At 33.1% G+C, this 27,418-nt stretch overlaps 2 protein-coding genes and 1 long non-coding RNA gene across 6 annotated transcripts; 1 reads left to right on the forward strand and 2 right to left on the reverse strand.

Annotated features, from left to right (window-relative positions):
- The first annotated feature begins 655 nt into the window (after positions 1-655).
- On the forward strand, positions 656-2,714 carry LOC140988587 (serine/threonine protein phosphatase 2A 57 kDa regulatory subunit B' beta isoform-like). The gene is made up of 2 exons (XM_073457603.1): positions 656-2,049; positions 2,339-2,714. Exons 1-2 carry the CDS (start codon positions 982-984, stop codon positions 2,693-2,695), a joined length of 1,425 nt encoding a protein of 474 aa, XP_073313704.1. The 5' UTR covers positions 656-981; the 3' UTR covers positions 2,696-2,714.
- On the reverse strand, positions 2,255-5,518 carry LOC140988588 (uncharacterized). Of its 4 annotated transcripts, XR_012177336.1 has the most exons (6): positions 5,359-5,518; positions 4,885-4,969; positions 4,351-4,724; positions 4,101-4,269; positions 2,447-2,483; positions 2,255-2,355 (listed from the first exon to the last, which is right to left on the reverse strand). It is a non-coding gene; the product is annotated as an uncharacterized lncRNA (long non-coding RNA). The 4 variants fall into 4 exon arrangements; XR_012177338.1 differs by lacking the exons at positions 2,255-2,355; positions 2,447-2,483 and adding an exon at positions 3,170-3,296 and having other exon boundaries at positions 5,359-5,517; XR_012177335.1 differs by lacking the exons at positions 2,255-2,355; positions 2,447-2,483 and having other exon boundaries at positions 3,440-4,269; positions 5,359-5,516.
- A 3,121-nt stretch (positions 5,519-8,639) lies between these two features.
- On the reverse strand, positions 8,640-12,287 carry LOC140987917 (probable protein phosphatase 2C 60). Its single transcript, XM_073456669.1, has 6 exons — positions 12,028-12,287; positions 11,639-11,727; positions 10,707-11,149; positions 9,726-10,093; positions 9,253-9,489; positions 8,640-9,088 (listed from the first exon to the last, which is right to left on the reverse strand). Exons 3-6 carry the CDS (start codon positions 11,023-11,025, stop codon positions 8,846-8,848), a joined length of 1,167 nt encoding a protein of 388 aa, XP_073312770.1. The 5' UTR covers positions 11,026-11,149; positions 11,639-11,727; positions 12,028-12,287; the 3' UTR covers positions 8,640-8,845.
- Between the last annotated feature and the right edge of the window lie 15,131 nt (positions 12,288-27,418).

Here is a 27,418-nt window from a genome sequence, read left to right on the forward strand (position 1 = left end):
ATATTAGTATTTGACATAACTAAGTATTTGACATAACTAATTTCGGTTAACACGCGACAAAAATAAACAAAGTAATGTAAATTGAGACTCTTATAACAAAACCAACTCGATCAAATTAATTAATCAAAACATTATCTTAGAAATTCGTCCTCTTCATCATCAAACATTGTAAGACGTGTCCATATACTTTTTAGGCTAGAATCTTTATTTGTAAATAAATATAAAAAACGATAAAAATTTTGTTAAATAATATAATTTACTATTAAGTATAATTAAAAAATGTGTTTAACATTTGAGTTAAAAATATAAAAACACACATATACATTACTAAAATTATTGATGCCTAAAAAAATGCAATGTCTTATAAGATATGTTACCCGATTCGTACCTGTTAAGATCAAAATTAATAAAACACATGACATGAAACAGGTCGGATCCTATTGCCATCCCTAGTTCCATTATTTTATAGCAAAAACTTGTATGAGACGGTCTCACAGGTCGTATTTTTTGAGACAGATCTCTTATTTGAGTCATCCATGAAAAAATATTACTTTTTATGCTAAGAGTATTACTTTTATTGTGAATATCGATAGGGTTAACCCGTCTCACGGATAAAGATCTATTAGATCGTCTCACAAGAGACTTACTCTTATTTTATTTGTACCACGTTTTCTTCACCTAATATTCTCCGGCGAAATGAACAATGCGCTAGGCCAAGTTAAAAATTTGAAGAACAGCTAAATATCTGTGTGGATTTCATCTAAATGAGACTTTGAAAAACTAGCACTCATAAAAAAGATCTAAAAAAGTGATGTGTCTCTGCCAGCTCAGCAGGGCATCAATATTGGGTTCTCCAATAACAACATGAGAAGTATCGCCGTTTTTGTCCTCAGTACCAAAGAAATATATAACGCAGGAAAAAACACATCCAGCATTCTCTCGCCTCCCTGAGCTTGATTCGAGCATAGACGAGAAAAGCGAATGGGCGCTCAGCGGAACCTCCTCAAGGTGTATCCAAACATGGGTACTCAACGTAGCAGTCCGAAAGCATATTCAAACCAAAGAACCCCTACGCTAAAATGTCTTCTAGATATTGATTCCAGGCACAATTCCAGCAGGCAGGCACATAACAGTTCGGACCATGATGAAACTCTATCTCTGATTTCTTATTGTTCATATGTTTATACGTTCAACGATCCTGCTGAATCTCCTTCGCAACATTATCTTAAGCGTGATAAACTCATAAACCTTCTTTCCATCATCAAGTCGTGGAAAAAATTTGTCCCTGATAAAATCCTACCGCCCCTGTTTACCATGATATCAGTTAACATCTTCAGGCACCTCCCTCCACCCAATGCTGCTTGTATCATCAGCATCTTGCCTGATGATGATGACCTTGTTGCGACACCTGCAGCTGCCTGGTTGCACCTACAAATAGCATATGACATCCTCCTATGGCTGATTATCAGCTTAGAACCAAAGGTGCTGAGTGAATACATAGATCATCCTTTCATTCTTGGTTTGCTCAATCTTTTCCAGTCTGAAGATCCGAGGGAACGAGAAATCTTGAAGAATGTGTTCCACAAGATATATTCTAAGTTCCTCTCCTCGAGATCATTCATGAGAAAAGCGATGAATGATGTTTTGTTGACCTACATTTTTGACACAGAACAGAGACACTGTGGAATTGGAGATCTACTGGAGATTTGGGGAACCATAATCAATGGATTTAGCATTCCATTAAAGGAAGAACACAAGGTTTTCTTAACGAGAGTGCTTATTCCCTTGCACAGGCCGAAAGCTTTGCAGGTATTCCACAGGCAGTTGGCTTACTGTGTCTACCAATTTGTGGAGAAGGAACCGATGCTTGGGGTTGCTGTGGTTAAAGGTATTTTGAGATATTGGCCCCGGACTAATTGTCCGAAGGAAGTTTTACTAATAGGGGAGTTGGAAGAATTAGTGGAAAACATGGGTCCTGGACAGTATAAGATTCTTGCTCTGCCTTTGTGCAAACAGATAACAAAGTGTTCGAACAGTTGGAATTCACAGGTAAATTGTGTTCCAAATTATTTTGTCCTGAATGTTTCTACCAAGGGATTGATTCTTGCAACTATTTTTAACTCCTACGACATGCAACAAAATCATTTCTACAAGGTTATTGAAGCAATTATATTCATTTAACCAGCGTAAACTACGAGTGTTTAGTATATCTTCACTTCTCTGAATTCCCCCATCCTATTCTTAGTTCGCGACAAATAGCAGAATCTAAGAGAAAACATGTACGGAATTTAAGTCGGTTACCAGATAGATCTTGTGTTCTGTCATTTTCTGGATGCAGGTTGCAGAACGTGCACTCTACATTTGGAACAATGAGCAATTTGTAAAGATGGCATCCGAAGCAATAGATGATGTATTTCCCATTGTAGTAAAAGGAATGGAGAGTAACCTGAAATGGCATTGGAACAGATGCGTGCGAGAGCTGACTGAAAACGTGAAAGAAATGTTAGAAGAAATGGAACCAAACTTGTACTCCAAGTGCTTATCGCAGATTGATTCCTCAATTAATGAAGTGGAGATGAGGCGGATAGAAAATTGGAAAAGAGTAGAAATGGCTGCGAAAATTAATCGAATCATCCAAGAATCTCAATGTCAGCGCGATTATGTAAAGAGAAGAAGTGCGGGAATTCAAAAATAGTAGTGTAAAAAATTTAATGCACATTGGATGTGCTAATGAGAACATTAAATTCTTTATTAAGTTCTTTCTTCCTAATTACGCTAAAAAATCAAAGAACCTAAAAAGCTTTACTTTTAATATACGAAAAATTAAAACAGATTTTGAGAAAAATAAGGAGAAAAAGAGGAGGAAAAAAACTCAACAGAAAATCAACATTTGTTTCTTAAATAAATCTGGAAGGAGCATCACCAGTTTATGGTGATATATGACACATAGCTGCATGTGTTTGAGAGGGAAAAGAAAATCAAAAGTGAATGCATATGAAGAAACTGGAGAAACTATCAAAGCCTTCAATGGACAATCAGTTCATAACTAATATCACCTTTGCCATGATGGTTGCAAGAACACAATTTATCACAGCACTCTGACTCAACAGCTATAAAACCCCAAAAGATTGTCCTGTTTTAACATAATATAAAAAAATTTCCATTGGGTGTTTCTGCCTGACGAATGCTTCCAATAACTTAGGTAGAGTCTGACTCTGTTAAAAAATGTTTCCTAATAAAGGTGTTCTGCTCCAGAGAAATGGTTAGGTCAATCCCCAAAGCGCATGCGCCTATGGCTAGAATACAGAGAAGAATAATGTTACAAGATACAGAATTATGTCTAAGTAGCTATGTCCTTTTAGAAAACAGAGAACCGAGTCCATTTTCAGTCTCCTCCATAATAAGTTAATGAAGCATTTTGGCTTCTAAGCAGCGTGTCACCAAAGAACCAAGTTGGAATGAGTGTTAAGAATTTGTCAAGAACTAAAAAAGAGATGCGACTTACGGCTATTAATTAATCATTCTAAACTCCAACAAGACGAGACAAATAAGGATTGACATTCCAATCATAAGGTACCAGCCCAAACTAGAGTGCTAGAGAATTAAACATTCCTTATGTCAAGTCAGAGAAGAAAAGCATATAATTGACCATCAACTCAAACCGCCCCAATTTCACGTTTCTCTATTGCACACACCCCAAAGACATTCTTCTAAACATGTCACAATGTGCAATAAGTATCATCATTTTGAAGACAATTACAAGTAAGAAATCATACAAAAATGGGTCCACCAGACTGATGCCAGCAAATTTTGTTTTTTAAATGAAGCTCTAAGAAAATGTAATGCATAGTTCCTAATTTAAGACGGTTTAATTTCATACAGAAAAAATTAAAACAAAAGGAGAAAGGAAGATCTAATAATTCTTTGAGACTTTTAGATTTATCCAAACTGAAAATTTATGAAACTGAATTTAATTATTCCCTCCCTTTCAGTGCAAACATCAAATACAGTTAAAGTTAAACAACTAAAAAAATAGCAAGGACTGATAATGTTGCAAATTTTTATAGGAGAAAAGAAGGAAAAATTCAAGCAGTACTGACCTTTTTCATCATTTTATCCAGCACTGAATCTCCAAATGGCTGGTATCCAGCACCAACGAACTATGGACCTACAGACTCCTTATTCTCAGCGCCGAAAAATAGAAGGTTGAAGAGGCAAAACCAGGAGAGCATTTGAAACATCACCGTACACGTTCTCCATACCAGCAACCTGCCGATTGAAATTCCCCTCTAAGAATCACATAAAAATACAATCAAAACAGAATTGAGACTTGAAAATAACTCACAGTACCATGCTAAGATACCATTACAACAAAAGCTGATCCTTTCTTCTTAGAACTCTTAATGCACGGTATATTTCTTCCAAGTTGAAGTAGCAGCTGCCTTTTTTGTTGGAATGCTTTGAGGAATTCCTGATGTTAAAGTCTCTTTCTTTTTACGAGATGTAGATCTTGATGTTACTACTTAGATTTTTATCCTTCACACTTCATAGGAAAAGTTTGAATCTTTAGAAATTCAACATGTGCATTAGGGTCATGGTGATCTTGTCTCTGTGAAACTCCCTAACCTTCGATCCAGATGCTTTCTTAATCTTTTCCTCTGAAATTTTGCCACCTTCCTCTCTAGTTGGCAAGCCCAAAACAGCATAATGGTTGACTTCAACATCTATATCACCAAAAACCAAATAAGGCATCTAACATACATATGGAAAAAAAGGTGCGTAAGATTAGTAAGCCTTTCGCAGTAACAATACAGGTCTTCGTTAAGATCCTTGCAACCATAGAATGAAAGGACGACTCAGAAGTTAGATATCAAGACTTTCAACCTTCTCAGTTTAACCAGTGTACTCTTCTGCAGACCACCAAACAGCTCAACTCCATATCTCAAGTGAACAAACAGATTTTCTTGGCCTGAAATAAGCACATAAAAGTTGTAAATTTAAAATATAAGTCATCTAAGAAACACACTTAAACACAATCACTAGAAAACAAACAGCTAAAGGGAAAAGAAAAAAAAAACAGAAGCATATGCAACAGAAACTAAAATAAATCAATATAATTTGCAAATTAAGGAACTGGAATTGGATAAATTTCTGAAACAATTAATTGAAATAAACTGCCTAGATGGGTGGNAAAAAAAAAAAAAAAAAAAAAAAAAAAAAAAAAAAAATCTGCGCGGAAATCATGAGTTCAAAATACATGAAGTGGAGCTGATAAATTTGTTGATCAAATTCGAAGCAAAAAAAAATAAAAATGAAACGACACATTAAAAAAAACGAAAATTAAAAGGAAGTCCGCACCTCCAGTCGAAGAAATAACAAAGCCGTCACTGGCGGCGACCACAACCACGATTGTCCGTACGTACGAGTGCTGATCAATGCTGGTTCAAAGATTTGAACTGAACAGCCTTACACAGGACTTCGAATCTTTGACAATGGGCTCGAATGGGCCTTACTTCAAATGGGCTTCTTTTGTTTTCGTTTCAAGAGCCCAGTATTTTTTAAACTTACCAATGGGGGTGACTGGTGAACAAGGTTGTAAAGGTCCATCCGTTAGGTTTTCGAGTCATCTTGAAATATATTTGTTTTGTATTCGAGTTTATCAAATTTGATTAACACTCAAGCATGTTCGAAAATTTTTCCAAGTCAAAATCGAGCTCAAATTATTTTGTTCGATAATTCGCAAGTCAGTAGCCACTCGCAAGTCTTAATATTTTATTAATATAATTCAATTATATATTAAAAAAATAAATATCGAACCTTTCGAGAACTTATTTTCCAACATTAATTCGAATAATTTACAAACATGTTTGAATATTTCGAGCCAAACTCAACTTTTTACTTGGCTTCTCCTTTAGCTTGGTAAGTTGTGATGTTGGGCATTTCAAAATGCAGAGTCACTTAATCCTCAGATCTTGATAATATCGACTAAACAGGTGAAAGAAGCATACAATAAAGGCGTAACAAAAATAATAGGGTTATTTGATTATTAGTAAACTTTGAACTGAACAAAAAGACACGTTCTCATAAGAATTATCACAAAAAAATTTGTGAAACAGTCTCATGAGTCAATTTTGTGAGACATGTTTTCTATTTGGGTTATCCATGAAAAATTATTATTTTTTATATTGAATATTGACATAAATGACTCGTCTCACGAAAATCCGTGAGACCATCTCACAAGAGACTTACTCAAAAATTATATCATGACACGTAGAGAAAGTACTAACAGTAATTATATATTATTATTTTATTAAGTTTCAGACTTGTTTAAAAATTATTTGATTACAGTAATATGAATTTATAGGTATAAAAATACAATACAGTTCATTTAGTTATTGGGCACAACAAGTAAAAAAAAAAAAAAACAAATTAATTGCATTTCACTTGTCCATTGCAAGAAACTGCATGAGGTTTCATCTCCCAATCTTCCACTAGGTAATGCAGTCTCTCACTTCAACTCAATTTTTGTGATGATAATTATTTCAATTAAAACAACATAAAAATGATTTCCTCAATGCACATCGAAGAATAATAAGAAACATAGGACGTTTTTTCGGATCACGCACTGACCCGCGCCGACCATTGGCTTCAAGGTATGTCATGATTTTTCTTTGTTACAAAAGTTTTGAGGGTTTCTAGATTTGTTGGGATTCTTATGAACTTTACATTTTTAGAAGATTATAGGTGCTTAATTAGTTTATGGCTTTTTTCAAAAGCACTTTATATAATTGGTGGGTTGAATGCCTTATCCTTTAGATGGGTAAATAAATTAGTCCAACTCCTCATAAATATCATAATCATCGAGTTTTATATTTTTTTTTGGTAAAATTAAAAATTTCAAAATTGGGTATTTTAAGATTTAAAATGATAATAACTCAGTGTTAATCATAAAAATTATATGGATTAAATGCTACAGTAGGTGAAATTTTGATTAAATAGCACACTGATATATGCCAAAAATTTGATGAAATATAACTAAAATACATATTTTACTCCTTATAACCAAATGATATATTTAAATTTGAAGAATTGTGTAGCCATTATACAAAATGATTTTTTAAAAATCTGAAAAATTATGCATGTTTAAATATAAGTTATAATGGGTTAATGACCTTAATTTGACTAATATGTGAGAAAATGTTTTTAGTTTAATATAATTTTAATTATATCTAATTAATCAATTGATTAAATAACATATACATACAAATTTTTTAATGTTAATAGTAAACATTAAAGAATATTTTGGTATCTTTAATTGTTTTTTAAATATATATTATCAAATATTTAAAATTTAACTTTTATAATGAAATTAATAAAAATTAATAAAAGATTAGAAGTTAACTTAAAATTTTATGTAAGAAGTATATATATATATATACATAGTATATATCAAGTGTTACTGTGGCAATAAAACCTTAAAAACACAGGCAGTGGGAATATGCCTGACACACTATTTTTTGTTGGACAGATATTATTTATATGGATAATGTCAATATCTACTCAGTTTGATCACTCGAAATATATATCATATGTTGAGTGGATAAAAACAATATCTATATAGACATCATAAACAATACTTGAATTTTATATCAGAACTAAAACAATATCGGGCGTCCAATTCGAGTCAAAAATGGATCGGGTGATTATAAACCTTGGGTTGAGTCGGCTCGATTTGATCTCAATTGAGATGAATCTTTTTTTTAATCTCAGATTTTTTAGGAATCAAACTTACGTTAACTCAAAATAAGTTTTTACTTATTTTAACAATATCTATTTTCAAAATTAAAAAAAATAATCAAAAAATTTAATATGTACAAAATGAAAATATAAAATATTTGTAAATGAAAATTTGAGTAATTTATACAAGAAACTTTTAGTGTAGAGTTGATTTCATTGTATCTTAAAGAATCTGTCTCATACACGTACATATATAAATGTGTTTAGTGTAGAGTTGATTTCATTGTATCTTAAAGAATCTGTCTCATACACGTACATATATAAATGTGTTTAGTGTAGAGTTGATTTCATTGTATCTTAAAGAATCTGTCTCATACACGTANAGCTATTATGTTGATATATATATATATATATAGCTATTATGTTGATTTTAGTAAGCTTTATATGAAGTGAAGAAAATTATTAATACAAAATTAATGCTATTTTTATAAAACAATAAATTTACGAAAAATAATTTTTAATATTTTGTTATTTTTCGATAATATTTAATTTACTAATTTTTATATTTATTTTTTTTCTTTATTATTCTTAATAATTTAGTAAATAATAATAATTTATTCAGAATAATTCAAATTTGAGAAAATATTAACATGTTTTAGTAGTGTATATATATCCAATCCTCCGACAGGTACGGAAATGATGATGGAATTGAATAATCGGAGGAAATGAGGATGAATATAATAAATGAATATGAGGACGGAAGATATAAAATTCTACCCAAACCCGACTCATTGTCGTCCCTATATAGTGCATCACCTTCTACTACACCATTTAAATGTTCGTTATGGTTCAAGCGTTAACCGGTAAGGATAGCATGGAAAATAACCCTTTTGTGAAAAATGAAATATTCCACAAAATAGAGCTTTGATTAAATTCAGCTTTCAAGATAGCCTGCCCTTTCTCACATTCACCCTTATGCCAGAGGCATGTATTAGCCTTCAGTTGACAGTTACACATTACATTAAAGAAGTCAAGGGCTGCTGCATATAAATTTCAAGAATCTACCAGTATTCAGGTGTCCGATCAAGAGCTGCTGGGTTCGTGTACATCACGGGGCCGGACTGTTTGGAGGGAGTCGACTGATGCCACCACCTTTCACGGATAAGTTAGGACTCCGAACCGAGCTAGCCCTGCTCACAAGGTGTGAGTCAAGAAACACCACGACAACCGTGATGTCATCATGGAAATGACGACGAACCCCACGGTCGATTTTCTTTAAGTCAGAGTACCTCATCTCCCTCTTCTTTGCTGCCTCTTGCAATGCAACTTTCACTAATCTCCTCGCAATCCCCTAAAACATTTAGAATCCATTGTTGAAAACAAATACGAGCACAGTTGATAAGAGATACAGCTTGCTAGGCTCTGTCCTAGTTATCCAACAAAATCTAAAGCATATTGCTGCAACAGAGGTTAAAGTAGATATATAAGAGTTGAATGAACAGCCAAATATCTTACATTACGTGGATGATTTTGGACTAGATCAACGGCTTCTTGATTGGAAAAATGCTCCCAAAGGCCATCTGATGCAAATATAATGAACTGATCATGTGGCAGCAACTGGTGGACGGTAATTGAAGGTTCCGAGCTCAAAATTGGCCTTCTGAAAGGTTCACGGAGTCGAAATTTTTGATACAACGGTTCCCTATTGAATTCTGTATTTTTCAGATACACGTCTCCAATTGACCTTGAAATCTGTAAAACAACAACTCTTATCAAATACAGTACAAACAACAGGTGGAAATCAAATTCAAAATATTTATGAGAGATGAAGAATGTTTAGGAGATATTTTATATTTAGCCTATCAAACAATAGATATATCGCTTACAGAAAACAACAGAATTTACATTTTCCACACACTTAGATTATTACTTGGAGGATATCTTTCCATCGCTCTCCGCCAAATGATCGCACAAAAAAATATACCAACCTGTATAAGACCCTTCACGCGCCATACGTTATGCTTTAGAACCACAATTTGTGAGTCGTCAGGGTGTTGAGACTTTAGTTCTTGTCTCACAGACTCGATGCTCGCGTTATGCTCGGCTGATAGTTGAACGGCAAGTACTTCTCCTGTAGCCTTCACAAGCCTCCCCAAAACAGCCCTAGAATCGCCAAGGTTCGCAATATAAAGAATTCCACCGCAGATAATTCCGACGAGGCAGCAAGATCCAACCGCTGCAATCTGTGGTTGCACACTCCATTGTCTGCTGACAACTGAGAAAAAACCATCTTCTGTAGCTTGAAAAGCATTCCGAATTACCTCTACTGACATAGATTGATTCTCTGCTGTAAACCCTGTACAAAAAGAAATAATCGATCGAGCCAATCCTTGGAAAAACAATTAGAATACAATTATCAACAACCAAGCAAGACAAGAATCGGTTTCTATTCAGCCCACTTTTACGAAAAGTTTGAGCTCATGGAAGGTGTCACAGTAATAGTATTTCATATTTTAAACGAAACCCTTACGTGTCTGGAGGCCGAGGGATAACTAATCGATCTTAAGACGTACACATACACGTTGGTCGGACTTGGGAAGACACCTAATACATTTAACAAAATCTACAAAATTATACACAAGGGATTTTGATCATATTACCCCTAGATTGGATGTTATATCGCTCATGGAAGAAGGTAGCCCAATAACAGCAACGATTTTCATTGTCATCTTTTGTGCTAACTTGGATTTCAGATACAAAACAAAATGCTAGATCAATAGAGAAGCGTTGAAAAACAGCACACTCTTATCAAATTGTAAACATTGTTATCAGAGTAATAATTTATAATTAACAAAAGATTAGATTTGGCACCAAATATTACAGTCCTTTTTCCTAAGAAGAATGGGAGCATTTAACTTAATTAAAGCTTATGGTAATTACGAAATCGTGCAAGTTTCCATATGACTTACTCTTTAAATGTTGGAAAAGGTGATCATTGATGAACCTAGAGGTCTCTGGACCGCCATGCCCATCGTAAATTCCCACAAAAGTTCCATATGGTCCTGAATCATTCGTGCTCAAACAACCAGATTCAAGTTGGCTCTGATCTTCTAGTAAATTATTAGCTTGCACGACAGCCATAGAAAACTCTCCATTGCAGTGCTGCCCCAAATCCTTATACCATAAAAGCCCGTCTTGATGGCCCCCTGAATCCGAACCCGCATGCCCGTGTCGATCTGCATTTGGCCGGAAACAGGCCTTCAAAAAGTTCATTAACCCTGATAACATCCCTCATCTCCTCCAAACCACTCTCCGAGTAATCCACATCTACCAAGCACCTAAGCCAGGTTCGGTATGAATTGAACCTCAAATGTATGTGTGGTGTGTCTATTTCTTCTCACTAGAGCAGTATCTATAGCAACACGGTCCAAAGCCAACAACATCATAATATGGACATCAATCAATATACATACATAAAGATGCAAACTTTAAATTCAATTCAGCTGACAATTTGCTACAAAAATACAGGACTGCCATTCGAAAATCACTACCATGGTTATCTCTGACCGGAACAATGAGCACAACAGCTTCAGAACAATTAAAAAAACAAAAAAAAAATAAAGAAACTCGACGCGATTGGAAAGGGGAAATGGGTCGGCTTGGAAAACAAGAACGGCAAAAAAGTCAACGTTGTTCATCAGTTAATTGCTTGGTCAACCATCACAAATTAAAGAAGTCCCAAGTTCCATTTTTTTATAAAAAAAAAATAGATAATTTCTTAGAATCAGAGAAGCCCTCCAGCAGTATGAGTGCTTTAACACTAAAATAAAATATTTCTCAAATAAAAAACAGATTACTCAAAATTTGGGGAGGGAAACAGAAACATACCAATAGATCATACCTTGAAAGCTGACTGGGAGGGCCAAAGATTTGCAAGTGAACAAGGTCTAGATTTTTGGTTCCATCATCAAACCAAATCTTTGCCTTTTCCTTAAAAACAAAAAGGGGGGATTCGAAATCAGCACCCTATTTTTTCCTTCTCAGAAATGAAAATCAGTACCCTCTTTTCTGCCCCGAACGAAGAACAAAATGATGCAGCGGAGGCGGCAGAAGAGAAACCCAGAAAAGAAAACACGAGAGAAGAGCAAAAGTGTAACAAACAATAAAATAAAAGGAAAATAATAATCAAAGAGAGAGAAAAGAGAATGCTGTAGAGAGAGAAAGTGGCATTAATAAATGGGTTATATCAATAGTGGCGTCTTTGATTGGGGGCAACTGAAGCTCTGGTACCTCTGAGGCTCCCAGGAGACAAACCCCATTAAAAATGTTTACAGTGGAGAGCTTCAATCCAGCCAAGCCTGGGCTCCACCATCACTCCAACAACGAGAAACTCTAGAGAGAGAAGCTGAATAAACAATCAAAAACATAGCACAAGTGGATATTTTTTAGCTACTCTCGGGGAAAATTTAATAAAGTTAACTCCACAAAATAAGAAACAAAGTCAATGAATTCGGGCAAGGATGCAGCCAGCATGCCTTTGTTTTTCTTTTTTGGAATTGGAATGAATGATTAGCATTGTTCAAAATAAGAATATATCTTATTATTTATATTTTATTCTTCAATAATCAAAACAGATTTCTTGTTTTTTACAAAAAAAATACTAGGTTTCGAAATATTAAAANATTGTGATTTTCTTCACAAATGAGAGATCTATTTATAGAAAATTTTTACAAATAATCCAAAAATAAAATACATCATTACCTACATCATCACACACTAATTTTCAATATTCAACACCTAATTTTACCTAATTTTCAACATTCAACATTCACATTTTCAACACAAATATTTAACACATTTTTAAATAATTTTTCAACACTCCCCCTTGTGATGATGATCATAATGATTGTATACATTACGTGTTTTTATACTGCCTCGTTAAAAACCTTACTAGGAAAAACTCATTTTGGATAAAAACATAGTAAGGGAAAAAGAGTGCAGTCACGTAAACTCCCCCTCATGTTGACACGAACAATTCTTCACAAATTTCGTAGATTGCGCATCCCAATATTATATATGTGCTTTCTGAATATTGTCGTAGGAAGTGCCTTTGTGAAGAGATCTGATGAGTTTTCACTTGATTGAATGTGACGAACATCAATACATTTATTCTTCTCAAGCTCCTTGGTGAATGCGAAGAACTTAGGAGGAATATGTTTAGTTCTGTCGCTTTTTATGTATCCTTCTTTCATTTGAGCAACACATGCAGCATTATCTTCATATAGTATCACAGGCTTCTCGTCGAATGATAATCCGCATGAGATTTGGATATGTTGAGTCATTGATTTTAACCACACACATTCACGGCTTGCTTCATGTAGTGCAATAATCTCGGCATGATTTGATGAAGTTGTTACAAGTGTTTGTTTCTGTGAACGCCAAGAAATTGCAGTGCCTCCACGAGTAAATACATATCCAGTTTGAGAACGTGCTTTGTGTGGATCAGATAAGTATCCAGCATCGGCATAACCAATTATACTTGGATTAGCATCTTTTGAATACAAAAGTCCCAAGTCTGTCGTTCCTCGTAGATAACGGAATATATGTTTAATTCCGTTCCAATGTCTCTTTGTTGGATATGTGCTAAATCTTGCCAATAAATTTACGGCAAAAGATATATCAGGCCTTGTACAATTTGTAAGATACATAAGGGCACCGATAGCACTTAGATATGGTACTTCTGGACCAAGAATATCTTCATCATCTTCACATGGACGGAATGGATCCTTTTCTATGTTTAATGATCTAACAACCATTGGAGTACTTAAAGGATTTGATTTGTCCATATTAAAACGTTTAAGGATCTTTTCTGTATAATTTGTCTGGTGAACAAATATTCCACATTCTTTTTGTTCAATTTGTAAACCCAGACAATACTTGGTTTTTCCAAGATCCTTCATTTCAAATTCTTCTTTCAAGTATGACACAACTTCTTGAATTTCCTTATTTGTTCCAATGATGTTTAAATCATCAACATATACAGCAATAATTACGCATCCGGATGTTGTTTTCTTAATGAAAACACAAGGGCATATTGAATTATTTACATATCCCTTTTTCATCAAGTGATCACTTAGCCTATTATACCACATTCTGCCGGATTGCTTCAACCCATATAATGATCTTAGTAATTTCACAGAATAACATTCTCTGGGTTTTGAACTTTGTGCTTCAGGCATCTTAAATCCTTCAGGGATTTTCATATATATATTACTATCAAGTGATCCATATAAGTAGGCTGTAACAACATCCATAAGACGCATTTCTAAATTTTCAGATACTGCCAAGCTAATCAAATACCGAAACGTAATTGCATCCATCACAGGAGAATACGTTTCTTCATAATCAATTCCAGGCCTTTGAGAAAAACCTTGTGCAACAAGTCGAGCTTTATATCTTACTATTTCATTTTTCTCATTTCGCTTTCGAATAAAAACCCATTTGTATCCAACAGGTTTTACACCTTCAGGTGTAAGGACTATAGGTCCAAAAACATTACGTTTATTTAGCGAATCCAATTCAACCTGGATGGCATCTTTCCATTTTATCCAATCCTGCCGATTTTTACATTCACCAAAAGATTTTGGTTCATGATCTTCATTATCATTTATGATGTCGATTGCCACATTATAAGAAAATATATCATCAATTTCTTCTATATCTTTTCGGTTCCATATTTTTCCAGTATTAATATAATTGATAGAGATTTCATGATTCTCGTCAGTTTGTGGTTCTAACAGAACATTTTCATCATGTGTTTCTTCAGGAACAACATTCTCTATTTTGTGATCATCATGTGTTTCTTCAGGAACATCATTCTCTATTTCTTGATCATTGTGTTTCTCTATGAATTTTCTTTTTCGAGGATTTTTATCCTTGGAACTGACTGGCCTTCCACGCTTCAGGCGTTTTACGACATCATGACTTTGTTCAATTTGTTTCTTTGGAATTTCAATTCGAGCAGGAGCATTTACAGCATGTATATATGATTTAGTTACCTTTTTGCATCTCTAAATGCATCTGGTATTTGATTTGCTATTCTTTACAAGTGCACAATTTGATGTACATCTTTTTCACATTGTTGTGTTCTTGGATCCAGATGTAACAATGATGATACATACCATTAATTTTCTTTTCGGTATGTTTCTTGTCTTCCCCTAACATTGGGAAGATTTTCTCATTAAAATGACAATCAGCAAAACGTGCTGTGAACACGTCGCCTGTCTGAGGTTCAAGATATCGAATAATTGATGGACTTTCATAACCGATATAAATTCCAATCTTTCTTTGAGTTCCCATTTTCTTTCATTGCGGTGGTGCAATAGGCACATACACCATACATCCAAAAATTCGCAGATGAGAAATGTCTGGTTCTTTACCAAATGCAAGCTGCAATGGGGAGTATTTATTATATACACTTGGTCTGATGCGAATTAATGCAGCGGCATGTAAAATTGCATGTTCCTATATAGAAATAGAAAGCTTTGTTTTCATAATCATTGGTCTAGCAACCATTTGCAAACGTTTAATCAATGATTCAGCCAATCCATTCTGTGTATGTACATGAGCAACAGGATGCTCAACAATGATTCCCATAGACATACAATAATCATTAAAAGTCTGGGAAGTAAATTCACCAGAATTATCAAGTCTAATTTTCTTGATTGTATAATCGGGCAATTGATTCCGCAATTTTATTATTTGAGCAAGTAATCTTGCAAATGCAACATTTCGAGTTGACAATAAACATACATGTGACCATCTGCTGGAGGCATCAATCAATACCATAATGTATCTGAATGGTCCACATGGTTGATGGATTGGTCCACAAATATCACCCTGAATACGTTCAAGAAACATTGGTGATTCAGTTTGGATTTTGGCTGGTGATGGTCTTATAATAAGTTTTCCAAGAGAACATGCTTTACATTGAAACTTAGTATTCTGAAAGATCTTCTGGTCTTTCAGTGGATGACCATGTGTATTTTCTATAATTCTTCGCATCATTGTTGAACCAGGATGTCCTAATCGATCATGTCAATTGGTTAATATTGAAGAATTATCAACTACCATGTTTGATTCAATGGGACTTATATGTGTATAATGCAATCCAGTAGGGAGCATTGGTAGTTTTTCAATCACATATTTCTTTCCTGATTTATATGTGGTAAGACACATATATTTCTCATTCCCTTCATTCATTGTTTGAGTATCATACCCATGGGAATATATATCATTAAAACTCAACAAATTTCTTTTCGATTGTGGTGAATACAAAGCATCATTGATCAAAAATTTTGTACCATTAGGTAACAAAAATTGTGCTTTACCACATCCTTTAATCAAGTCTACAGGACCTGATATTGTATTCACCATTGTTTTTGTTGGTTTTAGTTCCAAGAAATATCTTTTATCTCGGAGGATAGTGTGCGTTGTACCACTATCAGGTATGCAAACTTCAGCTTGGTTCATAGCATTTTCCATATTTGAACTTCAAAAAAATATGCAATGAAATAAAATTGCTAACAATAAAATACAATACAATATAACACACTATAAAATATTATCATACGAGTACATGAAAAAATAAAATATTTTACATATTTATTCCACCAGCAAATTGATCATTATCTGAGAAATCAATCAGAAAATCTCCAGCATCAAAATGAGTTGAACCACTCAAAGGTTCACTGTGTTCAGTAAAGTTGGTCTCCTTTTCTTGCCCCTTTATTGGTTCTTTATAAAGTTTGCAACGGTGATCTGGGGCTCTACAAATACAGGACCAATGTCTTGTAGTACCACATCTGAAATAAGAACTTTCAAATCTTTTTGAGTGATTTTCATTAACACTCATATTCTCATTATGCCTTTTCAGTTGATGGTTTAGGACGCTCTTTTGAGATGAATTATATGAGTAACTATCTCGATTATTTTCGAAACCACGGCCGCGTCCACGACCACGACTACTTCCACGTCTACGTCCACGTCCAAGTCCACGACCACGACCTCGATTTTGTCCTCGACCAAAATCTTGTCTATAACTTTGATTTGGTTTCCAGGTTTAAATTCATTTTTGCTTACGACATTTACTTCAGGAAATGCCGTTGAACCAGTGGGTCGTGCCTGATGATTTCTCATTAAAAGCTCATTATTCTTTTCCGCCACAAGGAGACAGACGATTAGTTCAGAATATCTCGAAAATCCACGCACCTATATTGTTGTTGTAGAGTTATATTCGATGCGTGAAAAGTGGAAAATGTTTTTTCAAGCATTTCCAATTCAGTAATCTCATTCCCCCAAAATTTCAGTTGCGAGATTATTCGATACATCGCTGAGTTGTAATCACTGACTTTCTTAAAATCTTGGAATCTCAACGTATTCCATTCATCCCGGGCGGTCGGAAGTATAACTTCCCTTATATGTTCGAATCTTTCTTTTAATCCCTTCCACAAAGCCATGATATCTTTTTCAATCAGATATTCACATTTTAATCCCTCGTCGAGATGTCGACGCAAAAATATCATTGCTCTTTCCTTTTCTTGTGATGTGGATATGCCATTTTCTTTTATGGTCTCATTTAGACCTAATGACTCAAGATGCATTTCTACATCGAGAGTCCATGGCATATAATTTTTTCCCGTAATATCAAGAGCAATGAATTCGAGCTTCGCCAAGTTTGACATGGTGGTACTAAAAAAAATTACGATGCATTTTATTAGTTAATGAATATTGCAATACAAAGTAATGGATAAACAACAAATACAAGCATTCGTAAAAATAAAGAAAACACATGAGGAGGATATTCTCCGATAAGTACAAGATTCGTGAGTATTATAACCAAAATAATTAAAAATAACTTTGTGAAAGCCATCTTCTTTTTTCTTCAAAAATTTGATGAAGAATAATTTTAGAGAAGAAGAGAAAGTTGGAGTGATTGAATGTGTTTGTGAGATCATATTTATAGGGCAAAAACTAGCCGTTTTGTTACCGTTTATGACCGTTGGTGTACAAGAAAATAAATGTATGTATTTGTATAATTTTATGGTAATAATATGGTGTATATAATATTAGTAATGTTTTAAATAATTATGTATATCATATCACAATATTATAATGAGGTGTCATAAGATATTTTGTTTAAAAACCTTATAGACTTTTATACTTGTCGTATCCCTTACCGGGAGTGTGGGATGTCGTCTTAACATCCTCCCAGGATTTATAACAAGTTTTTGAAAAATTTATTTTATTATAACATTATATTATATATTAAGTATATGCACAATAAATAAATAAACAGTAAAATAAATATTATTATTTTTGTTACCTTTTTCTTCTGTTTTGGAGCTTGGAAAAATATGGAGGACTTTTAGAGCTTCGTGCTGATAACGTGTTGTGAAAAAGTAAAAATTTACGGTAAAAAGTAAAAATCTCAAACTCTCAAAATTATCACACTACACACTTTATAATATTTTTCTCTCAACTCAATTGTGATTTTCTTCAAAAATGAGAGATCTATTTATAGAAAATCTTTACAAATAATCCAAAAATAAATTATATCATTACCTTCATCATCACACACAAATTTCAATATTCAACACCTAATTTTACCTAATTTTCAACATTTAAATATTCAACATTCAATATTCAAATACTCAATATTAAAATATTAAATTTCAACAAAAAGAATTTTTTTTGGATAAGATAGTCATACTCCTTAAAAAAAAAAATCAAACATGTATTTTATTTCCTAAAATTATTCACCAACTCCCAAACCAAAATCAATCAATAAAATTATTCACCGAGCACTAGCGACATTTTTTAAAAAAAAATTAATAATAATTGTTATATCTCGAAACTGAACGTGAATATCAGACGTGGTTTAACAATCATGTAATCGTAAAACAACAAGTCTCGTAGCGGGAGCGTTTACAACTTAATAAAATAAATTTGAAATAATATAACTGAAATAAATTCTTGAATTGAACATGTTCGTCACAATCCCAAAACATATTTTGCTCGTCATATTCCTCCTCTACTTGTTCTTCGTTTTTATCTAGGGAGAGAGAGTGAGAGATGAGTATTTTGTGAAATACTTAACAATTGGGGGCCGTTCGAAAAACATAACAACATACATATGTAATTTTGAAATCTTTTCATGACTTGAATCGTAACGCATATCATATTTAGTAATCTTGACATCATAACATAAGCAAAAACTTGTGTGAGACGGTCTCACGAGTCGTATTTTGTGAGACGGATCTCTTATTTGGGTCATCCATGAAAAAGTATTACTTTTTATACTAAGAGTTTTCTCTTATTTTGGTTATCCATGAAAAAGTATTACATTTTATGCTAAGAGTATTACTTTTTATTGTGAATATCGGTAGAGTTGACCCATCTCACAGATAAAGATTCGTGAGACCGTCTCACAAGAGACCTACTCCATAACATAAATAATAATAAACATTGAAATTTATCTACTTTTCATAGTTTATTGATATTAGTCCCTAATTTTTAATCATATAAGAGGACGAGACCATAGCAATGGTTATAATCCCAATATATAAGGGCCATAAACTTATTGGATTTGGGGTTCTCACTCATAGCCATTTGAATCATAATAGTGCTCAAAATATAGGGTTCTTTAAACACAATATGAAACGAATAACTTGTGTTCGAATGAAACTTTCGAAAACTAAAATGATTCATATGCGAATTAATTGAAAACATAAGCTCACTTACACAAAAAAGTATCCAAATTATATACAAAAGCTCACTTATCTTAGTATTGCTTGAATAATCAATCATTTTGAAAAATCCTTTGCGACTTATTGGATCGTTATATCAAGCTTAAACTTGCACAGTACGTCCTTAAGTAAAGCAACTAAATTGTGAAATGTGGAGTCGTTTTTACTTGTTTATGGACGAAAAACCGAAGATATATTATTCTTATCTAGAATCAAAACAGTTTTCTTGCAGAGATTGTATACAAAAACCTAACCATTGGATTTGGCTGAATCTTGAATATGTTATTCGGAAATATGATAGCGTATTCCGAATGGTGAAGACTGGATTCTGAGCAATATAAATACATAAATAATTTTTCAAACGTGGACAATACTTCGATGACTGCAGCAGCACTTGAGAGAGGATTTTAAAAAATATTGCAGAGTAAAAATCGAAAATTTGAGAGCTTGAAAGGTTTGAGGTTTTCAAATGGGGTGCCACCTTATATATAGCTGTGTAGATGCTATCCAGATTGCGTATTATTTTCATGTTAGAATTTGAGTTTAAATCTTGAATTTAGGATATATTGTAATCCAAGGTTTGAGTTTTGGATAGATTATGATCTATTTATCCATTCAATTGGTATGGAATTTCGAAAATCTCACTTGATGCACCTAGAAATCGAAATATGCATGCCCAATTTCCATATTCAGTGGGTATTTTATTTTAAAAATTGTAGGAAAAATTTATTCAAGAATTTCCTACAACTTGGCAGATCGAGATTTCAGTCGAGCTTTGACATTGCATCAAAAATTCAAGGAAAAAGACTTATGAAAGAAGGTAATATGTCATATTCTATTACATATCAAATTTCATATGATCTATCTAACATACATCATTCAGAATTATTTATTAAAATGAGTTTATTGAAATAACAGATATTTGGAAAAGTTGTTCAAACAATCTATCCAGAAAAAATCGAGTTTCCTTTAATACATGAAATAAATATCCAGATCCAAGACAAACATATTCTACAAAGGAGTCAAAGTCTTATACTTGATCAATGAGACTATCTTTTCAAGCAGATAGAATAACAAGTCACAGGTGGAGGAAAACACATATCCAAGAAGTCCAACCGAAAACTCAAATTTTTTCAACAATAGAAAAATTTAGATGTCTAAAAGGATGAAATTTGAAATAATATTTGATATTACAAGACAAATAAATCAATTTTCTTGTAATACTATACACTATTTAGAACAACATATAATAGGAACTTACTAAGAAATGACTAATATCAGAGAATTAGAAGTTCACATCAAAGGAATCCCAGGAAAAGGATCAGATCGGTTGGTTCTTGAGCTAGAATAGAATGAAATTCATGGCAGATGATAGACTATGGAAGATCCAATTATCACGAGCTCATTCTCGATATGCATTCCAAAACGGATGCTATATGAACAATATAAGGTATAATACTTTGCTGTTTATATTGATTCAGAGACTGGAATCTGTACAGCAAAAAGATGAGTTTTTCCAAAAGTATTGGAAGAAGAATTACCTCAGATTATTAGACGAGATTTACGATATTTCTCTAAACGAATCTTAATCTTATGTAAATGAATTAAGATGATAGAAATATTAATCGGAGGTGCTGAACAAACACCGTGATACAAGGTAAAAACACCATCGATATATTTTTATGATACAAGAGCTGAAATTATGTTATGAAACAATTTCCTAAAAATGTTTATGCCATATACACAAGAAAATGAGACTAAAAGATTTTACAACACCATGTGATCAAAAAGTCATATTTCAGAGACTAAGAGAAGCATTTTATAGAAAATTATCAATCCAGTTTTGTAGCTACCCACAAATGAAAGATTTCAGACGGTTTGGAGAAACAATACTCCAATTGAAAGCAGATAAGGACATTCGACCAGAAGAAATAGAATTTCTCAAGATAGCTCTACACCAGAATGATGTAGAGTTTGCATTGAACGTATCCCTAGAAGATATCAAAAAAATGATGGAAGAAAATTACAATGAAAATCTTTTGGCATTGTAAGATAAAAATCAACTCAAAGATAGCCTTAAAATCCAGAAAGGCAAATAATATGAATTTGTCATATGCAAGCTTATCCCGATGAACATAATTGATCAAAATGATATACATATTATTATCAAAGAACATCTAGACCTTGGACTAATCAAAACAGGAATTTCACCATGTAGCAGGAAAATATCCCAAGGTATTTATGAAACCGATTCATATCCGAAAGAGGTCAAGATATGATATGAGATCAGGCTCTTGTCTCAGTTTATGCTACATCACCCAACTTTCTCGAAATTCCAGGATTACCTAAGTGGATTCAATAAGCAGTGCACGAGACATGGACAAACAATTATTATTTGTGTGTTGGGAAGATATTTTGGAACTGTACTTTTCAGTTCAACACCGGAACCAACATGAAAAGGCTCACATGATGCCTTTCATTTTATCAATCTAAGGATGCCAGATACAAATTTTCAAAAATTTATCAAAGATCCTCTAACAAAAAAAAAAACACCCCTTGTTGCTTAATTAAATGAAGATGACATCTCTATCAGAAAAACATGAGGTCTATGTGTATGTCTAATCGAGATGGAAAAAATCAAGTTTTCATTTAAGTCTTATCATAATTATGTGAATGAATCTTTTATGTTAAATATTATGACAGGAAAAATAACAAGTTTTGCAGAAGACCTATTTGAAAAGAAAAGAAATCTTCCGTGGAATAGCAAGTTGTCGAGGAGCAAAGAAACTCACTGAAATTCTGTAATATAGCTCATGTGGGAAAATAACCAAAAAGCATCTGCCCAAAATGCCCAAACATGAAGGAGCCAGAATTCGGGAAAAAGTTTTTGGTCAAGATCTGACCAAAAGCATCTTGCACAAACATGACCAAGTGGTGAAGGACCACAAAAAAAAAATTTCAAGGACCATACAAAAGCCGAAGATTCTGCAACAAAGATAAAGTAGGCATGTGATCCAACCAATCCATTAATTGAAGATAGACCACCACTAAAAGTCAATTCAACTATATAGTGGAAGATGGATCACTCAACCACTCATAAAGACAAGTAACTAACTAGTGGTTGAAGAGACCACTACTCACAAGATGTTGTTGGTCACAACTAGCGAAATTGTGAGGCCCATTTACTCTAACGACAATTAATGATCAAACAATAATGGTTTGATTTAATACTGCACGGAAATGGTTTAAAAATACTTTAAAACGGACCTCAGGGCCTAGAAAAATTTCGGCATGACCTCCCTGTAAGCAGGACATCCCGAAAAACTCAAGCAGCATTTTATATCAAAATATACTCCAACTAGAGTCATAAAACAAAAACCGAAGTCAACAACCTATAGCCGCACTGGCCAGGACTAAATAGAAATTAAAACTTACCACATACTCACCAAATCATAAGAATCATATGGTTGACTCAGAACATCACAAAAACAACCAAATATCACTACAGATACACGGGGCATCTGCCGAGCAAATAAACTACAATACAAGACTGAAACAAACTCAAGACATACATATAGACTAACTGGGAAACTCCACTGACAGAACCAAGCAATCCAACCTCAATCCCGAGCTCCACTGGCGGAACCTCGGCCTGATGCTGCAAAACGACTCGGGAGATCTACCATGGTGCCCAATAGCAACCACATCAGCCCCCCAGTAAACAACTGAGGTTAGGATTCTGGTATGAAATAGTTCAACAATAACAACAATAATCATAAAGCATGCATAATCATATAATAAAATGTAATATGCAATGCATGAAAGGCTCAACGAGTAATCGGGATAACAGGAGCCAACAAACGGTACGATAACAACTGGAATAATGCTTGAGCAACAATACAGAGGAGCTACATTGTCATGCAGCTAAACCGCCCTGCCAAGTATGCGAGGTATGCCAATCTGTGCTGAATAACACCCCTGACTCGGCCTCCATACAACTGATACGGTATAACAGGATGGCACAACAGAACAACTAGATGACACAATCCCAGCGCTCACCTCAAAAGGCTGCACTAACCACGAGATTGTTCAATCATATCTACGGTCTCATGTGTATAGGCATATCAGCCACACAATGATCCCGAGATAAACAACAGTGCCAGATAACAACGGATATCAACAATGGGCTAACAAGAACGATAGGGCTCAACATGAATGTCATAACTGTATGCCCAATGCTAAATGCCAATAATATGTCATAATAATAAACATAGATCACAACGAAGGCATTTAACAATTTACAACAGTCAACAAGTCATAAACACGATCCATGTAACACAGAATGACAATTAAACATAATCTATGTTTTACCGTCGTATGTTACCGAGCTGTAACATACCTATACCGATTGATAACGACAACAAGCTCAACTTTGATCTCCTCGTCCTAACAATAAGATGATATAACAAGTCGAGTAAATTTCCAATTCAATACAATATTTCCAAATTTCAGCTTGTACCTATACTAAGTTTTAAGGTCAAAACTTAACCAAAATATACTTATCATACATGGTTGGAATTCTAACTTAAAAACCCATATTTCATCAGAAGATGTCAACAAGAAATTCAATCATCTTGACATGGATAAACATCCACAACCAGAATCTAGAAAAATGAATTCTGTTACAGTTTCAGATTCGGCACCTATGACCATAAAATTCATATCTAATTCATTTTTGATCCAAATCAATATCCGCCAATTGGAAATGAAAGATATCTCAATTATCTAAGTTTCTCTAGTTAAAACCATCTTCAGAATCTCAGTAGATTATTCTCAGAATTTTCAAGAACACACTGCTACTCAACAGATTTTCGGACAAAATCTCGTGCTGAGCAGTTTTGGCAAAATTAGCATAACTATCTCAATTCTTAATGGAATTTAACGAATCTTATATCATTACAAAGAAAACACATAGCTCTACAAATGTATTTTGAATCACAAGTCCAGAATCCGAGCGCATAATTGACAAAAACTCGAATTACAGTAGGTGTTTTGCACAGCACAGTTTCATAATTCGATTTGACACATTTTGGTAGACAAATCATATCAATTCCGTTTCTTATCCAAATTTGATGATTCTAGAGGCAAAAGAAAGCTAACAAACAGAGCTACAAGTTCTTTTTAGGTCATTTCTACAGATTCAAGCTACAAAAATCACAGCAACCCAAAAACACTCACCCAAAAACCGGAAGAATTCGCGCAGAAACAGAGCACCGGAACAGCAGCTTTGATCTACCCGAATCCTTGCTCAAACTTTGCGATTTTTGACTTAAATCGAAGCTTAGGATGTTAGGAAGACACCCTTTTAGACCGATTGAGATTTGGACGCCGGACGGAGGAGTTATCGCGATTTTCCCGCAGCCGCTACACAAGTGACGGGAATGGAGTTGGGAAAACTTCTTTCTTCTTTTCTTTCCTTCTCTTATTTGGTTAGTTGAGTGTATGTATATGTATTTTTATATATTGTGTATTTGATTACTAAAATAGTAACTCAAGCCCATCTATCCCGGTCTGTATTTATTTTGCTCTCGTATGTTATTTAAACTCTATATGTATTTTATATCGTTAAATTCTCCGATATTCTAAAATACATATTTTTAACACACTTCTTGAATTTATTTGACATAATTAATTTTTTTTAATTTACAACTTAATAATTTTTCTAATTATGCCAAAATTACCGGATAATTAATTACAGGGCCTTACAAAAATAATTCACAAGATTTGAAATCTGGATTTCAAATTCATCAAAACTTCTTTAAATACCAATACAAAAGGAAGATAAAGTCATCAATCATTCAACCTCTTCATTTTCTTTTAAATAAATTGTAATATTTCTCTTTCTAAGTTTATGTGTTGTATTTATGTTACTATAAGTACTAAGCAAGTTCCTCCTCCTTTACAAGAGGTTATCATGTATTAATAAAATGTATGTTTGGATAAAAAGACAAATGCTTACAACCCTTCTCGTGTATTATTTTCAAATTGAACTACTTTGCTATACATCATAAGGTAGGAAACGAAACATGGTTATGCTAGGTGTTGTTGAAGGAATCTACGCTAGGAAGCATCTGCTGCGACTGCGTGGTTAGACTATGAGGAGCAGTCTGTAAAACCCGATGGATATAACCTGACGGTACTCTTGTAAAAGAGGTAAATTGTTCGATTTATTTTATGGAAGCGTGATGGATCATTAAAATAAATTAATCATATGAATCATGGTATATAGGTTGGAAACCTTGTGTAGTTGCATGTCTTTGGACTATACATTTTTAAGAACATGTTCAATATGTATAATAATGCCTCGTATCATAATTATGAATATAGAAGATATTTTTGGAAAATTTAAATGATTAGGGATATGATATTTTTGCAATATTTAAATGATTAGTGAGCTCAAACAAATATTTGGAGGACAGGGGAATAAAGAGAAAACATAAGATATTGAGAGTTATTAATAGTTTGCCATAGATATATGCAAGGGTACGGTATTTATAAATTTAACCATATTGAATCAAACTGTAAAACCAAACCATATTGTATGGTTTAGGTCGGTTTTCAGGCAATCATTATTTGAATTTTTTTTTTAAATCAACCAAACCATAAAATTCTATTTGGTTCAAACTTTATATAAATAAATCAAACCAAACCGATCCAAATCTTCTACATGAATATAAAAAATCATGTACATTTTTTTAAATTTAGTGTTTTTTTTAATATAAGTATATTTATTTTAGTTTATATTAAATTATTAGTGAGTTTTGTAATAGTCCAATTACATTGAAAATTTGTATATTGTAGATTTTAGTCCACATAAACATAATTATAATCTTAAAAGTATAGGTTTTTTTTATAAGTTACAAAATTATGTAACATTCATAAGTATTTTAAAATAAGAATTTCAATAATAATTATATTAGTCCGTAATAAAATAAAATATTAACTTGATTTCTGTGAAATTTTTAAAGTACTTTTTCAAAACATAACATTTCATACATTAATTAATTATGAAATTCAGTTCTTAAAATTAGTCATTTAAATTAGATCAAACCAAAATTCATAACGTGAGTTGGTTTGGTTATAAAAATGTCATAATTTGATTGGTTTGAAATTATTTGAAATCGATAAATAAAAAATTGAACCAAATTACAGTTGAACATCCCTATATATACATAATTGTTATATATACAAATCGCAATCCATACCTATCATTGATAAGGTGTTTCAGCAAGTCCACCAAAGCAAAAACGTCCAATAACTGTGGGACATTAGATAATTATGGGGCATTAAATTAATAATTAATTTTTTGACAAAGACATAATTTTATGTATTTTTTAACATTATAGTTAAATGTATTTTGGTTAAAGTATGTTACGATCGGAAAAAGAGTTTAAAAGGAGAGTTATATAAATTTTTTAATTTATTTTTTGAACTTGAGCTGAGAAAAACAATTATTAGTTATTAGTGTATGTTTCGCCAACAGCTAGACACAATTAGACTACAATAAATGATTTTTCAAGTGTGAAAATATCCGACTAGATTAGTGATATAATATATCTACTCACTTGAACAAACTTTAAACAAAATAACTAGCAGATAATAATGACAAACATAAATTAATCAGATGGAAATAAATAGCACAAAATATATAGAAATTTGAAGGTAATCAATCACCTTTCCATTAAAAGAATGAATTCACTAAAAAATTTTAGTTTTTTACAATAATTTATAACAACCTATTTCAGTTAGAACTTATCCAATGTATATACTGAAACTCTAAGTATCTATATAAACACAAAAACATCATTGTCTAT

The sequence above is a fragment of the Primulina huaijiensis genome, chromosome 11, assembly GCF_012295235.1.
Source record: "Primulina huaijiensis isolate GDHJ02 chromosome 11, ASM1229523v2, whole genome shotgun sequence".
In the NCBI taxonomy this organism is placed as follows: Eukaryota; Viridiplantae; Streptophyta; class Magnoliopsida; order Lamiales; family Gesneriaceae; genus Primulina; species Primulina huaijiensis.